General features: G+C 36.1%; 1 protein-coding gene across 9 annotated transcripts in view; it reads left to right on the top strand.

The window, feature by feature from the left end:
• CSPP1 (centrosome and spindle pole associated protein 1) overlaps window positions 1-17,033 on the top strand; it is a 153,260-nt gene that overhangs the window by 19,541 nt on the left and 116,686 nt on the right. For 7 of the 9 annotated variants that reach the window (XR_015246755.1, XR_015246756.1, XM_086695382.1 and 4 more), the window contains exons 3-4: window positions 14,953-15,056; window positions 15,777-15,800. Coding sequence is in view for 7 of the 9 variants with exons in the window: in XM_086695382.1 (XP_086551508.1) it covers window positions 14,953-15,056; window positions 15,777-15,800 (128 nt within the window). In the remaining 2 variants the exon portion in view is untranslated. The remainder of the gene's footprint in view (window positions 1-14,952; window positions 15,057-15,776; window positions 15,801-17,033) is intronic. The other 2 variants (XM_086695380.1, XM_025922476.2) reach the window with 1 other exon arrangement.

The raw sequence follows: 17,033 nt of genomic DNA, 5'->3' as shown, positions 1-17,033 counted from the left end.
TAAAAAAATATGTAAGCTGTTTTGGTTATATATTAGAACAATCTGGAAATCTTTAGTGAACAGTTTCATTTGCAGTAGCAACAAATAGAATAAAATATAGTTGACCCTTGAACAGCAGGAGTTTGAACTGGGCGCGGTGGGGGCAGGGGTTCTATTTATACGTGGTTTTTTTCAATAAATATGAGAAACGTTTTTGGAGATTTGTGACAATTTGAAAAATTTCACAGATGAACCTTTTAGCCTAGAAATATCGAAAAAAATTAAGAAAGGTGTATTGTGAATGTTAAAAATATGTGGATACTAGTCTATTTTATCATTCATTGTCTTAAAATGTATACAGATCTATTAAAAGTTAAAAGTTATCAAAATTATGCCCTGAACACAGACTGTATATGGTGTCATTTGTATTCAAGAGAAATGTAGGGGCACCTGGGTGGCTCAGTTGGAGAAGTATCTGACTCTTGATTTTGGCTCAGGTCATGATCTCATAGTTCATGAGTTTGGAACCCTTTGTTGGGCTCTGTGTTGACAGCATAGTCTACTTTGGCTTTTTCTCTCTCCTGCGCACAGTATGTGCAGTCTTTCAAATACAAGAGAAAGAAATGTAAATAAATATCAAGATGCACTATTAAATCGAAACTGTGTACAATTAACTGTAGTACATACTGTTGTACTGTAATAATTTTGTATCTACCTTCTATTGCTGTTGTGATGAGCTCAAGTGTTGGGAGTAGCCACTTAAAAAGCCATGTGATGCTGGGGTGCCTGGCTGGCTCATTTGGAAGAGCATGCAATTCTTGATTCTGGGTTATGAGTTCTAGCCCCACATTGAGTGTAGAGATTACTTAAATAAATTAAAAAAAAAAAGCCATGTGATGCTGATCGTCTCTTGAGAAGGCAGTTCATCTTCAATAAATGATGTATTGCGGTACAAAGCAATCTCTTGTGATTTTCTCATGTTTTTGTGTTTAGTGCAATGTTGTAAACTGAGTTACACCATGGGACCCAAACAAAATGCCTCTTGTGATGCTGGGAGTGCTCCCAAGAAGCAGAGAAAAGTCATATTACAAGAAAAAATGGAATTGCTTGATATGTAGATTAGGGTCTGCAGTTATGGTTGCCTGCCATTTCAAGATAAAAGAATCTAATGTAAGAACCATTGTTAAAAGGAAAGAAAGAAAAGGAAAGGAAATTCATGAAGCCATGCTAGGTCAGTGGGTATGAAAACCTTGCACTTTTTGTGAAATGCCTTTTCATCTTATATTGAAAATGGGCTTTTATGTGGATGCAGGATTGCTATAAGAAAGTCATACCTATAAACACTACTATGATTTGAGAAAAAGAAAAATACTACCATGATTTGTGACAACTTAAAAGTAAAAGGAAGGTGAAGAATCTAAAGGTGGAGAATTTAATGGCAAAAAGAGGTGGTTTGATAATTTTGGAAAGAGGTTTAACTTAAATAATCAAGATAACAGGAGAAGCAGCTTCTGCTGATGAAGAGGCAGCAGACAGGTTTCTAGATAGCACTAAGAAAATCACTGAGGAGAAAGGATATTTGCCTGAACCGGTTTTAAGGCAGATGAAGATGTCCTATTCTAAAAAAAAAAAAAAAAAAAAAAAAAAGAAAGAAATAGTGCCATAAAGGACATTTGTTAGTAAGAAAAAAAAGCGAGCACCAGGATTTAAGGCAGGAGGGGCTAGGCTAACCATACTGTTTTGTGCAAATGCATTTGGGTTTATGATCAGGACTGCCTTTACATTTAAAGCTGCTAATCGTTGAGTCTTGAAGGGAAAAGATAAACACCAGCTACTAGTCTTTTGGTTGTATGACAAGAAGGGCTAGACAATAAGAACTTTTTTTCTAGATTGATTCCATTGATGTTTGCTTTGTTCCTGGTATCACTATCTGTTGATGTTGGACAAGGCCCCTTGCTACCCAGAACCCCATGAGTTCAACACTAAAGGTGTAGAAGTGGCCTACTTGCTCCCAAACACAACATATTTAATTCAGCTTCTAAATCAGGGAGTTGTATGAACCTTTATAGCTCATTACATATGGTACTGCATGGAAAGGATTGTCAACACTGTGGAAGAGAACCCTGATAGGATTAAAGATGTCATTGTTGTTCTAGTAAAAGCCATCCAGCCCGCAACAATAAACTCCTGGTGGAGAAAACTATTCATCACAATACATAAGAATGGGAAAAGGCAGCCATATGTATAAGATTCACGTATGTTTATATGTGTGTGTACATAAAATTTACATATCAGTGAGAAAAAGACTGAAAATATGAAAAGACTGAAATCTGAAAATGGACAAAACACTTGGTTGGCTATTCTTAAAAGAGGGAAATCCAAATGCATTGAGAAGGTGCTTGGCATCATTAGTCATTAGGAAAATACAAATTGGAACTACAGTAAGACATCATTACACACAAGTATGATGTCTTGTATTTAAAGAACTTACAGAACCAAGAGTGGGCCAGTGGCTGGTAGGAATGGATAATAATGCAACTTGGAAAAACTGGCAATCTCAACTAAACCCTGTGACCTTATCCAGTGACCCAACAATTCTACTCCTAGGAATATAGCCAAGAGAAATACATGTGTCCACTGAAAGACGTGTACAAGAATGTCAATGGAATTTTGTTTATAATAGTGCTCTCCCCACCCTCCCAAACAGCATGAATAAGCTCAAATGCCTGATAACAGTAGGATGGATTAAAAAAAGTTGTACTGTATTCATACAATGAGAGAAGACACAAAGTGAAAAGAGTGAACCACTGCTGCATATAGCTGCGTGGCTAACTCTGATGGACATAACATTGAGTGAAAGTAAAATGCAAAAGATGACAAGCTTTTTATTTGAAGTTCAAGAAACAGATCCAGTACATCCACACTGATAGAAGTCTGAATACTTGTGAACTTTGGGAGGGAGTGTTAATGGGGAAGGAGCATAAGTGTGCCTTCTGAGGCGTAAAGAAATAGTTTTTTATGAGTGCATATGTTTGAACAAACTCCTTGAGCATTATACTTAAGGTTGTACTTTTTGCTGTACATACAGTATTTCTCAACTTTAAAAAATTGGGCTTCTGGGAGAAAGTTTTCTTTGCTTTCCATAGTAGGATGTGCTTAAAATTAGTAGGTATTTTGGGATTTGACAGAAAATTTAGATTTCCTGATACTTTATACGTTTGCAAGAGAAACCAAAAACCGTAATTTAAATTAAGAAAGATCCTAATATTTGAAGGGTCAGTAAAAATATTAAAGTTCAGGGGCGTCTGGGTCACTCAGTTGGTTGAGCGTTTGACTCTTGATTTCAGCTCAGGTCATGGTCTCATGGTTCCTGGGATTGAGCCCTATGGAACTTGACTGGGATTCTCTCTCTCCCTTTCTCTCTGCCCCTCCCTTGTCCAATCCCCCTCACCCTCCCAAAATAAGTAAATAAAAAATTAAATGTATTAAAAACATTAAAGTCCACTATTCTTTCTGCTGTTGCTGCAGTTGTTGTTGCTACTACTACCAAATAACCTATATTGAGTGCTTACTATGTGTCAGATGCTGTACTGCATTCTTACCTAATTTAATTTGGAGTTGGAGTAAATGACATGTTCTTCTTTTGGGACTTCCATACTATCATGCCTCCTGTCCTCCCTATAACTTGACATCTTTGAAATTTACAACATTATAGTCTCTTGTACTCACTTGCTTTTTTTTTTTTTTTTTTTTGGAGATGGATAAAAAGACTATTCTTCAGTGTTAGCCCATTGCAATCGTGAATTAATCTAATTATTTTTATTACAAAAAATTTTTTTTAATGTTTATTTTTGAGAGAGAGACAGAGCATAAGTAGGGGAGGAACAGAGAGAGAGGGAGACACAGAATCTGAAACAGGCCCCAGGCTCTGAGCTGTCAGCACAGAGCCCGATGCGGGGTTCAAACCCACAAACCGCAAGATCATGACCTGAGCCGAAGCCAGACGCTCAACCAACTGAGCCACCCAGGCTCCCCTATTTTTTTTTTTTTTTTTAAATTTACATCCAAGTTAGTTAGCATATGGTGCGACAATGATTTCAGGAGTAGATTCCTTAATGCCCCTTACTCATTTAGCCCATCCCACAGCCCCTCCAGTAACCCTCTGTTTGTTCTCCATATTTAAGAGTCTCTTATGTTTTATCCCCCTCCCTGTTTTTATATTATTTTTGTTTCCCTTCCCTTATGTTCATCTGTTTTGTCTCTTAAAGTCCTCATATGAGTGAAGTCATATGATATTTGTCTTTCTCCAACTGACTAATTTCACTTAGCATAATACCCTCCAGTTCCATCCATGTAGTTGCAAATGGCAAGATTTCATTCTTTTTGATTGCCGCATAATACTGCATTGTGTGTATATATATATATACCACATCTTCTTTATCCATTCATCCATCGATGGACATTTGGGCTCTTTCCATCCTTTGGCTATTGTTGATAGTGCTGCTATAAACATGGGGGTGCATGTGCCCCTTCGAAACAGCATATCTGTATCCATTGGATAAATACCTAGTAGTGCAATCGCTGAGTCATTGGGTAGTTCTATTTTTAATTTTTTGAGGAACCTCCATACTGTTTTCCAGAGTGGCCACACCAGTTTGTCTTCCCACCAGCAGTGCAAAAGAGATCCTCTTCCTCCACATCCTCGCCAATATCTGTTGTTGTTATGTGTTGTTATGTGTTGTTATGAGTTGTTAGCCATTCTGACAGGTGTGAGGTGGTATCTCATTGTGGTTTTGATTTGTATTTCCCTGACGATGAGTGATGTTGAGCATTTTTTCATGTGTCAATTGGCCATCTGGATGTCTTCTTTGGAGAAGTGTCTATTCATGTCTTTTGCTCATGTCTTCACTGGATTATTTGTTTTTTGGGTGTTGAGTTTGATAAGTTCTCTATAGAGTTTGGATACTAATCCTTTGTCTGATATGTCATTTGCAAATACCTTCTCCCATTCTGTTGGTTATCTTTTGGTTTTGCTGATTGTTTCCTTCACTGTGCAGAAGGTTTTTATTTTGATGAGGTCTCAATAGTTCATTTTTGTGTTTGTTTCTCTTGCCTTGGGAGATATGTTGAGTAAGCAGTTGCTGTGGCCAAGGTCAAAGAGGTTGGTGCCTGCTTTCTTCTTGAGGAATTTGATGGCCTCCTGTCTTACATTTAGGTCTTTCATCCATTTGAGTTTATTTTTGTGTGCGGTGTAAGAAAGTGGTCCAGGTTCATTTTGCTGCATGTTGCTGTCCAGTTTTCCCAGCACCACTTGCTGAAGAGACTGTCTTTATTCCATTGGATATTCTTTCCTGCTTTGTCAAAGATTAGTTGGCCATATGTTTGTGGGTCCATTTCTGGATTCTCTATTCTGTTCCATTGATCTGAGTGTCTGTTTTTATGCCAGTATGTACTGTCTTCATGATTACAGCTTTGTAATACAGCTTGACTTTAGTACCTCTTAAGTTTCTTGACTTCTTCATCTCATGATACTGTTTTCAGTTCCTTAGCTACCTACTCTAATTGTCATATCCTAGACTTATGTTGCCAGTAACTGAATTATAGTTGCAAATATTTTCTTTGATGACCACTTCCATTTTTTTTCCAGCTAATTTTATCTTGTACCCTGCCTCCAACAAATAGTGCAAGTAATTGACATTCCAAATAATGGACATTACTACGACCTACCATTGATTGATTCAACTCCCTTATGGACCTACTCTTTCATTATTTCCTTCCTTATGCAGTCTAAATTCTGTGGTCCAGTATATTGACTCCCTTGCACCCCCTCATCTTTCTTGCCTTTCTTTCCCTTTGTTTTATAAAGTACTGACTACTGATACAAGGTGGGTCCTCAATCCTGTTGGTGGTTCTACTAAATTTCCCTAATATTTGCTGTTTGACTACAAGGCAGCTGTTTCATCTTTTTCCTCTCTGTATAAATTCTATTCTCCAGTCCCCAGCCCATGGTTTTACTTTGTATTTCACTGCAAAAATCGAAGCAATTAGAATTTACCCTTATTTCCTTCCATCTGTCAGCCAACCCACACCTGTACCATATATTCTGCCTTGTCTTCTATTACCAGAGATTGTCATTGTGCCTTAGACCAACTGCTTTACTTATGTAGCATCTTGTCTTCCCTTTTGACTGAAAATACTATCACTTCATCAATTTTGTTCCTTATCTGAATCACAGATATTTTTCCTGTTAGATCATTTATTTCAGAATCTATGCATTGCTATAATATCTCCTATTTTATAAAATCCTTTATGTTTCTCCAGCTACTGTCAATTTCTAGGTTCTTTTTAGCAAAAGTTAGAGTTGTCTATATTTATTATCTCCAAGTCCTCTCACCTTCGTCTCTGTCAAACTTGTCCAATCAGGCTTGCTTTTGTGCTGCTCACCCACAAAGATCAAGGTAATAATAGCCCATTACATAGCAACATTTAATGAGCGGTTCTCACATCTCATATTTTTCTTTCTTTCTTTTTTTTTCCCAAAGATTTTATTTTATTTTTAAGTAATCTCCACACCCAACATGGGGCTTAAACTCACAACCCCGAGATCAAGAGTTGCCCGCTTCACCGACTGAACCAGCCAGGTGCCCCTCAAATCTTATATTTTTCAACTTAACTGCTCCACCTAACATCTTACCACTTCTAGAAGTATTTTCTTCACTTGGCTTCTAGAGTCTTCTGGTTTTCCTCTGATCTTACTAGTTCCTCCTTGCATAGGAAAAAAGCAGGTCTGGGACTGACTATCCTTAGAAGGGCCTGGTTGCAAGGCTGATCTTTGGCTAGTATCTGGAACTTAGCTAGCAGACAATTCCCTATACTGACATAAAACTTACCTTAAATGATAAGGCTCATTGTGCCTAAATTTTATAAACCATGTGACTTATGCAGAGCACCTGCTTTCCTTTTGGGGAGTCTGGAATCTTGATATGTGCTAGACAAAGGGTGCCTGTCTGAACAGCTCCAAACAAACTATGGGCACTGAGTCTCTAATGAGCTTCACATATGTTGTCAGAATTTGTTGCTGGAAGAATTAAGCATGTCCTATGTGATTCCATTGGGGAAGAACCGTAATTATGAGTATAATGCATCCTGTGAATCTTTCTAGTGAATCACCCAGAAGGTACCTCTGAGGACTCCCAACACACACCTTTTCATTTTTTCTGGTTCCTTTTCAATTCCCACACTAAACTTTGGGTACTTGAAGGATCCATCTTCCATGACCATAGTCCCTATGTGTTTTTTATCCAGGTAATAACTCTCAATCTTATGTCAAAATACTGTTGATCTGTATTTTAGGCTCTAAAATTTTCTTGATTTATTTTATTTTTCATGCTCAGAAGTAATTATTTTGGAAATCAAGTAAAGTGATTACAGATGAACAAAGTAAGATAAAGAGATTTTACTCTTGTTACTAGAATTTTTGTGTGATTTTTAAAAAATCATCTTATTTTATCTTACTTTTTTTTTTTTAAGTAGGCTTCACTGCCAACGTGGAGCTGGGTATGGGGTTTGAACTCAAGGCCATGAGATCAATACCTGAGCTGAGAGCAAGAGTTGGATGCTTAACCTACTGAGCTACCCAGGCATCCCTAAAAATTCTTTTTAAATACGATTATACTCATGGAAATTTGGAAAAGAATAAGGAAGAAATAAATTCCATTGTTTAATTTAAAAAGTATCAGAAAAGAAGCAACTGCAGAATTATCAATTGCAGAGAAGCTCTGAGGTTTAGACTAAGCTAAAAATACTACAGTTAATTTAAAGATTTTGGAACTCAGGCAACAGGAAATTGTTGATGGTTTTCTAGTTTTTTAAGTTACATTTTCAATTAACATTCTTTTCAGCATTTGTAGTCTTAGGTTTCTCTTATTACAGATTAAATGCCAGACATTCTACTGCCTTTTTGCAGTTTGTATAAGTCAAGTGAGTCCTTTGTAGTCATACCTTTATAGCTAAAGTTTGAGTACAGTGTCCTCCTCTATTAAAGCAGTCATGTCACTTGATAACTCACCTGTTCATGAAAAGTCCTTTTATTATTTCTTATAACTAGTCTTTTGATTATGTTTACATAATAACTTCTGATGGTGATATAATGAAAGAAAAAACTAAGTGTTCCATGGTAATTTGTTTTATAAAGCATTTATTATGAGTGCTATGTTAGAAGTAAATTAATTTTAAAAAGATTGTGTACTTTATTTTGAATAGTTTATTTAGCCCATAGCCACTATAGAAACTAATACTTCTAATTGATGTAATTCTGAAGCATAATGTTAACTGGCTTAGAGTCACTGATGTTGTACTTGGTGAAGTGACATCACTTCAAATGACCCTAAGGTGACTACTGCTTTACTTGCCACTAGAACCATCATAAGACAACTACTCTGAATAAGTAAGTCTGACCATGTTTCTTAGCTCATTAAGTCCATCGAGATGCCATAGTTAATGCATAGTTTAAAATGAACAGAATATTAAAATTGTTCCATACAGTTCTTAATTTTCTCTTACCTACCTCTAATGCCATGAAGTGTTGGTACTGGATGACAAAAGAAGAATTAAAAAGTTAGTATTTTCTGTTGACTAAACCTTAAACTAATAACATTTAAACTAATTCAGAAGGCATTATGTATTATTCTTCCTTGTCTTTTAAGACAGTATTATTTGAGTTAATAGTAAAAAGCAAATATTCTTGATAAATAAAATTGAAATCAGTATAAATAGTAATTTATAATTGAAAATCATATTTTAGTTTCTATTCTTCCACATAAATCCAGCAAGCAGGATTGGAAAACAGTGGTAAAATCTAAATATATGACTTCAGAAAGCTGTAAATTACTGTTCCCCGAGTAGGAAAGCCTCACATGGTGGGAAGCATCATCCTTGTTTTCTTTTTCTCCTTGACACAACAGAGTAACCATTGTGACTAAGGATATGTAACTTTAGTTACTACTTATTATGCTTTCCATGCAGTCAGACTGCCTAAAAGCAGAAATGAAATATCAAGAATTGTGTTTTTTCCCATTCTCTCATTCATACTCATTCATACATTCATTGTGTGAACGTTTCTTGGGTATAGCTTGTATGCCAGGCATTATAAAATTGAAGAAAGCATGGCCTTACATTCATTGACTTCATAGTTTTGTTCCATGTGTGATACTCTATTCTGAATGTGAGAATCACAAATTTCTCTCTTTAGGCTTCAATTCTGTTATCTTTAAAAATAAAGTTAGATTCTTTTTGAGGAAAGAATGCTTTTCTAGGATGATTTAAAGTTTTAAGCATATGGGATATTTTTGGGAGAGTGTTGAGAGCATCAGTGAGAGGATTCTAAGGAATCCTCTGCTTTACCCACTATTACCAGGATTATGGAAGCCAGAGGTATGTATCAAGAGAATTCCATGGTGTTCATGGTGGAAAGTGGAATTTAATTATTCCATAAAAATCAACAGACATTCATTTATATTTATACTGCATGGGTCCTTCCCCCCTGAAATATTTCAGTGATGTAATAAAGCAGAGATATAATACTTTTATGGTAAGTCCCATCATTTAGGTGCATTGTGTGCGAATAAAGTACAAATATGGGGGGCGCCTGGGTGGCGCAGTCGGTTAAGCGTCCAACTTCAGCCAGGTCACGATCTCGCGGTCCGTGAGTTCGAGCCCCGCGTCAGGCTCTGGGCTGATGGCTCGGAGCCTGGAGCCTGTTTCCGATTCTGTGTCTCCCTCTCTCTCTGCCCCTCCCCCGTTCATGCTCTGTCTCTCTCTGTCCCAAAAATAAATAAACGTTGAAAAAAAAAAATTTAAAGTACACATATATGGTGAAATTCATAGCAGTTTATAAACTGCAGTTATTTCATCTATATTTTCATTAAGGAAAATAATTTTATTCTGTTTAGAAATGATAATTTTTTTTTAAATTTTTTTTTCTTTCAACGTTTTTTTAATTTATTTTGGGGACAGAGAGAGACAGAGCATGAACGGGGGAGGGGCAGAGAGAGAGGGAGACACAGAATCGGAAGCAGGCTCCAGGCTCCGAGCCATCAGCCCAGGCCTGACGCGGGGCTCGAACTCACGGACCGCGAGATCGTGACCTGGCTGAAGTCGGACGTTTAACCGACTGCGCCACCCAGGCGCCCCTAGAAATGATAATTTTTATACTATAGTATTACATATTTGATTTTTTTAATTTTAAATTAAAATTTTGTATTTTATCAGTTTTTTTCTTCCTCCAAAATGACAAAATGAAGGAATTTACCCCAAAAGAAAACGGGAAGAAATGACAGCCAAGGGCTAAATTAGTACAGATATAAGCAAGATCCCTGAACTAGAATGTAGAAACACTATAATAAGAATATTAGTTGATATTGAAAAATGCATAGAATCCCTTTCTGCAGAGATAAAAGATACAAAATTTAGTCAGGACAAAATTAAAAATTCTGTAACTGGGATGCAATCTTGAATGGATGCCTTAGCAGCCAGGGTGGATGAAACAGAGAAGCGAATTAGTGATTTAGAAGATAAAATTATGGAGAATAATGAAACAGAAAAAAAGAGGGAAACAAAGGTAAAAGATCACATTACAAGACATGGAGAACTCCGTGACTTATTAAAAAGGAATAACATTCTAATCATAGGAGTCCCAGAAGATGAGAAGAGTGAGAAAGGAGCAGAAGGTTTCTGTGAACAAATTATAACAGAAAACTTGACTAATCTGGGGAGGACACAGACATCAAAATCCAAGCAGCACAGAGAACTCCCATTAGATTCAACAAAAACCAACTATCACCAAGGCATATCATGGTCAAATTCACAAAATACACAGTCAAGGAAAGAATTATGAAAGGAGCAAGGGAAAAAAGTCCTTACCCTATTAGGGAAGAAAGATCAGGTTTGCAGCAGACCTATCCACAGAAACTTGGCAGGCCAGAAAGGAGTAGCAGGATATATCCAATATGCTGAATCTGAAAAATATGCAACCGAGAATTTTTAATCCAGCAAGTCTTTCATTCAAAATAGGAGAGATAAAGAGTTTCTCAGACAAACAAAAACTAAAGGAGTTCGTGACGACTATACTAGCCCTGCAAGAAATTTTAAGGGGGACTCTTTGGAGAAAAAACGAAACAAAACATAAAAGACCAAAAGCAACAAAGACTAGAAAGGACCAGAGAACATCACCAGAAAGTCCATCTCTACAAGCACAACAATGGCACTAAATTCATGTCTTTCAGTACTCACTCTAAAGTTCAATGGACTAAATGCTCCAATCAAAAGACATAGGGTAACAGAATGGATAAGAAAACAAGACCCATGTATATGTTGCTTACAAGAGACCCATTTTAGACTTAAAGACACCTGCAGAGTGAAAGTATGGGAATGGAGAACCATCTATCATAATAATGGCCGCCAAAAGAAAGCTGGAGTAGCCACACTTATATCAAACAATCTAGATTTTAAAATAAAGACTGTAGCAAGAGATGAAGAAGGGCATTATATCATAATGGGTCTATCCACCAAGAAGATCTAACAATTGTATTTATGCCTCCAACATGGAGGCACCTGGAATATATAAATCAATTAATCACAAATATAAACTTATTGATAATAATACCATAATAGTAGGAGACTTCAACACCCCACTTACAGCAACAGACAGATCATATAAGCAGAAAATCAACAAGGAAACAATGGCTTTGAATGACACACTGGACCAGATGGACTTAACAGATACATTGGGAATGTTTCATCCTAAAGCAGCAGAATACACATTGTTCTCAAGTGCACATGGAACATCTCCAGAATAGATCACATAATAGATTACAGTTCCAGACTTCAAACTATATTACAAAGTTGTAATCATGAAGACAGTATGGTACTTGCACGAAAACAGACACTCAGATCAATGGAACAGAATAGAGAACCCAGAAATGGACCTACAAACATATGGCCAACTAATCTTTGAAAAAGCAGGAAAGAATATCCAATGGAATAAAGACAGTCTCTTCAGCAAGTGGTGCTGGGAAAACTGGACAGCGACATGCAGCAAAATGAACCTGGACCACTTTGTTACACACACACAAAATTAAACTAAAAAATGGGTGAAAGTCATTAGTGTAAGACAGGAAGCCATCAAATTCCTCAAGGAGAAAGCAGGCATCAACCTCTTTGACCTTGGCTGCAGCAACTTCTTACATGTCTCTGGACGCAAGGGAAACAAGCAACAATGAACTATTGAGACCTCATCAACATAAAAAACTTATGCAAAGCAAAGGAAACTATCAGCAAAGCTAAAAAGCAGTCAGTGGAATGGGAGAAGATATTTGCAAATGGCCTATCAGATAAAGTGATAGTATCCAAAATCTGTAAAAAACTTATCAAAAGTCAACACCCCAAAAACAAATAATCCAGTGAAGAAATGGACAAAAGACATGAATAGACACTTTCCAAACAAATCCAGATGGCTAACAAACACATGAAGAATTGCTCAACATCACTTATCATCAGGGAAATAAATACAAATTAAAACCACAATGAGATAGCACCTCACATCAGTCAGAATGACTAAAATTAACAACTCAGGCAACAACAGATGTTGGCAAGGATTGGAGAAAAAGGATCTCTTTTGCATTGTTGGTGGGAATGCAAGCTGGTGCAGCCACTGTGGAAAATAGTATGGAGGTTCTTAAAAAATTAAAAATAGAACTACCCTACGACCGTGTAATTGCATTACTAGGTGTTTATCCAGAGGATACAGGAGTGCTGATTCGATGGGACACATGCCCTCCAGTACTTATAGCAGCGCTGTTGACAATAGCCAAAGTATGGAAAGAGCCCAAATGTCCATCGATGGATGAATGGACAAAGAAGGTGTGATATATGTATTTATAATGGAATAATACTCAGCAATTGAAAAGAATAACATCTTGGCATTTGCAACTAATGTGGATGGAACTAGAGTGTTTTATGCTAAGCGCAATAAGAAAAAGACAAATACTATACAATTTCATGCATATGTGGAATTTAAGATACAAAACAAATGAACATGAAGGGAAGCAAAAATAATATAAAAACAGAGTGAGACAAGCTATAAGAAACTCTTAAATACAGTGAACAAACAGGGTTGCTGGAGGCATATTTGTTGGGGGATGGGCTAAGTGGGTCATGGCCATTAAAGGAGGGCGTTTGTTGGGATGAGCACTGGGTGTTATATGTAAGTGATGAATTACTAGGTTCTCTTCCTGGAATCATTATTTTTTTTTTAATTTTTTAAAAATGTTTTTTATTTATTTTTAAGATAGAGACAGAACATGAGTGGGGATGGGGCAGAGAGAGAGGGAGACATAGAATCTGAAGAAGGATCCAGGCTCTGAGCTGTCAGCACAGAGCCGGACGTGGGGCTTGAACTCACGAACCGTGAGATCATGACCTGAGCCGAGGTCGGACGCTCAACCAGCTGAGCCACCCAGGCACCCCTTCCTGGAATCATTATTACACTATATGTTAACTACCTTGGATTTAAATTTTAAAAATGATAATTTTTTTATACTGTAGTATTACATGGTAGGAGTACAAGAAGGGAGAGGAGCTTCAAAAATCTAAACACTCAATATCTGTGCTTCTTGACATAGTATTTTACTGTTAAAATGTTTCCAAAGTAGTGTTATTTGATTTTAACTGCTTTATTGAGATATAATTTACATAGTATAAAATTTACCCATTTAAATTATACAACACTGATTTTTAGTGTATTTACAAGTTGTACACCCATCACTGTTGTTACCATCCCAAGATGTCATTTGGTTTTTGAACTCTATGTAATGAAACATAATTCAAAATTAAAGTTTTCCTTAAAATATTAACATCCTTTTACAGAATTTCTGTTGGAATGATGAAAAATTCTAGAAGTGGGCTCACCTTTTGTGTGTGTGGTGATTGTTGCACAACACTGTGACAATACTTAATGCCACTGAATCATATGCTTAAAAATGGTTATAATGATGGGGCGCCTGGGTGGCGCAGTCGGTTAAGCGTCCGACTTCAGCCAGGTCACGATCTCGCGGTCCGTGAGTTCGAGCCCCGCGTCAGGCTCTGGGCTGATGGCTCAGAGCCTGGAGCCTGTTTCCGATTCTATGTCTCCCTCTCTCTCTGCCTCTCCCCCGTTCATGCTCTGTCTCTCTCTGTCCCAAAGATAAATAAACGTTGAAAAAAAAAAAAAAATTAAAAAAAAAAAAATGGTTATAATGAAAATTTTGTAATATGTATATTTTGCCACAACAAAAATTAATATCCATTTATGTGAAGTCAGAATTGGTGGCTTAACATTAAAAGTTTTTGGAAATTTCAGCCTGAGCCACACAGTTTTAATAATTTTTTCTCAAACATTTTATAATAAAGATATTCTTAGGTTAAAATCACATTATTAATTAATTAAAACAGAACTTAAAATTGTTGTATTTGTTTTTATAGAGATTTCAGTAGGGTTAAGTGAGGAAGTAAAGGTAATCAGCTTTTCTTTGCTTTAATTTTGTACTCTGTGAAAAGCCAGATGCCAAACAATGCAGAACCATTTATCTAAAGGGGGTAAAGTAAACGTGCGCATGCACACACACACACAGACAGACACAGTAATTTAAAAATATCTGTTTATAAATGCATAAAGTCTCTGGAAGGAGATGCGAGAAACAGTGATGTTGGTTATTTTGGGCAGGAGAACAAGGTGACAGGTTCATGGGTGGGAGGCATATTTTCCCTATGTGAATGTATGACCTACTGAAATATTTTAAATACACAATTCATTATCCTGATCCTGGTCTTAGAATCAGCATGACTGTGTTCTTACCTACTGTGCTCTGGTGACAGCATATTGTATTGAAACTGACATTGGTTTGAAAATGAGCTATATTACTTAAGTTCTCTTTCTAGGAATTGATTATGGATTAAGTTTACCACTTGGGGAAGATTATGAACGGAAGAAACATAAACTAAAAGAAGAATTGAGGCAAGATTACAGACGCTATCTTACTCAGGTAATAAATTCTATTAATTTATGCTTCAGATCTTCTGCTTCAGAATTCTTCTCCTAAATTATTTTCCTAAGGTTTTAGTCCTATGTGTTAATTTTTTGGTTTTCAGTGGTATCTAGCAGTAGGATATTATAGTGAAAGTTAAGTGACATGTATGACACTGGTAGAAAAAAAATGGTGCTGAGAACTAGTACCATTGACTCGACCTTTGGAACAAGGTAGTGGGCTTTAATTTTAAATCTGATGGTAAGTTCTGGTTTTTCATGTTTTCTGTAGAGTTATCATGGTTTAAAATAGCCCAATTATGATTCCGAACTCCTCTACTCCCTCCAAACATGTATTAAAATGACACATGGAGTTCTAGTTGCTAATTATTTTCCTGTCAGCTAAGCTTATAAAAACTTCATTTAATATATTTATTTAACCTCCCAAGTCTTTGCTTTATGATTAAATATATTTACTTAGCAGAACCCTTGTCTTAAGTATATTTGGTTAAATTATGTAATTTCTAAGCTGAAGATTTCTTGTAGTTTTCAAATGCAATTTATTTTTGAAGTTATCAAATTATTTTAAACAATCATGATGTTTCTAGTCATCTCAAGATATTCTATAGTTTTTTCATACTTTGTAATGTTTGTTCCAAATGTTTAAGTGGTTTCTTATTTATTCTGATGTGCACATGGAGAGAAAGAACTTTGAATACTTTGTTTCCCTTGACTTTAGGGTATTACACAAGCGAAAAGAAAGGTAGGGTTGCCTGCAAAACGTTTTCCTTTCATTTTTCTTTTCTTCTCTTTTCTTTTCTTTTCTTTTTTTAGATCTAGTAGCTTGCAGTTATTTTCATTTTATGATGTTGCTTTCAAACTATTAAGAAAAATAACTTCATTTGTGATTTTGACTTTTTGAATGGTAACATTTTGTATCCTTTTACCAATGTCAGTCTATACATTATAATTTTCCATTAATACAATCAGGCACTATTCCTTTTGATTCCTGCTTTGCATTTATTTTTATTGCTTTCTTATACATCTTTTAGAAATATTCTATGGCCCATTTGTTTTCAGCATGCCAATTTTTTTCTTCTAATTTTGCTAATCACATTAAAATTAATAATACTCAGGATATTCTAAGATGTTTTTAAAGTGTGTTGTCAGGATTTGGATTACTCAATATTTTTGCACCCAAATGCATGGACTGCATTTGTAAATTTATACTGGAAAACAAAAACACTATAGTTTTACAGAACTTTAAAAAAGTATCTCACGCATCCATCATCATTCACCCAACAGTTTTTAAGCACTTATGAAGACGAATTTGTCTTCAAGGGGTCTTAAGAGTCTGGTTGTAGAGATGACATCATACAGGTCAGAAACTGATACCTAATAAGGATATAATGATTAGGAGAGACTCCAAGGTGTTATTTTGTAAGACACGATAGGTAGAATTTGGATACACTAGAGGGTGAATCAAGGAGAGGACGTTTTCCAGATGGAGAATATAGAATAAAGAAGGACTTGGAAGGGAGGCTTTAGCTTTGTATGAATGAGGCATATTGGGTTTACCAGCCTGGGTTGGTTAGACTAGATTGTTTTTGAGAGTAGTAAAAAATAATGATGTAGACACATAGGAAACCATCAGATTAGGTTTTTTTAAAGGAATTTTATTTGTGTATGTATGTATGTATGTATTTTTTAAGTAGGCTCTATGCCCAACATGGAGCTTGAACTCATGATCCTGAGATCAAGAGTTGCATGCTCTACTGACTAAGCCAGCCAGGTACCTCAGATTAGGTTATTAATTTCATATGTGTGAAACACTATACCTCCTTAAGCAGCCTGTGAAGAGCTCAATAACTATTTTAGGACTGTTAGTTCTGCATATTAGAGATTCTTAGTGTTTATTTTAAATTACTGCTACAGATTTTTAACTCTTCTTTTCCCGCTAATTTTCAGTCTGTTCATGCTACTTTCCACAATGATC

Source organism: Puma concolor, chromosome F2 (genome assembly GCF_028749965.1).
Source record: "Puma concolor isolate L17-30 chromosome F2, mPumCon1.1.hap2, whole genome shotgun sequence".
Lineage (NCBI taxonomy): Eukaryota > Metazoa > Chordata > Mammalia > Carnivora > Felidae > Puma > Puma concolor.
The sequence above is the reverse complement of the archived record's forward strand: the minus strand, read 5'-3'. Positions and strand labels throughout refer to the sequence as shown.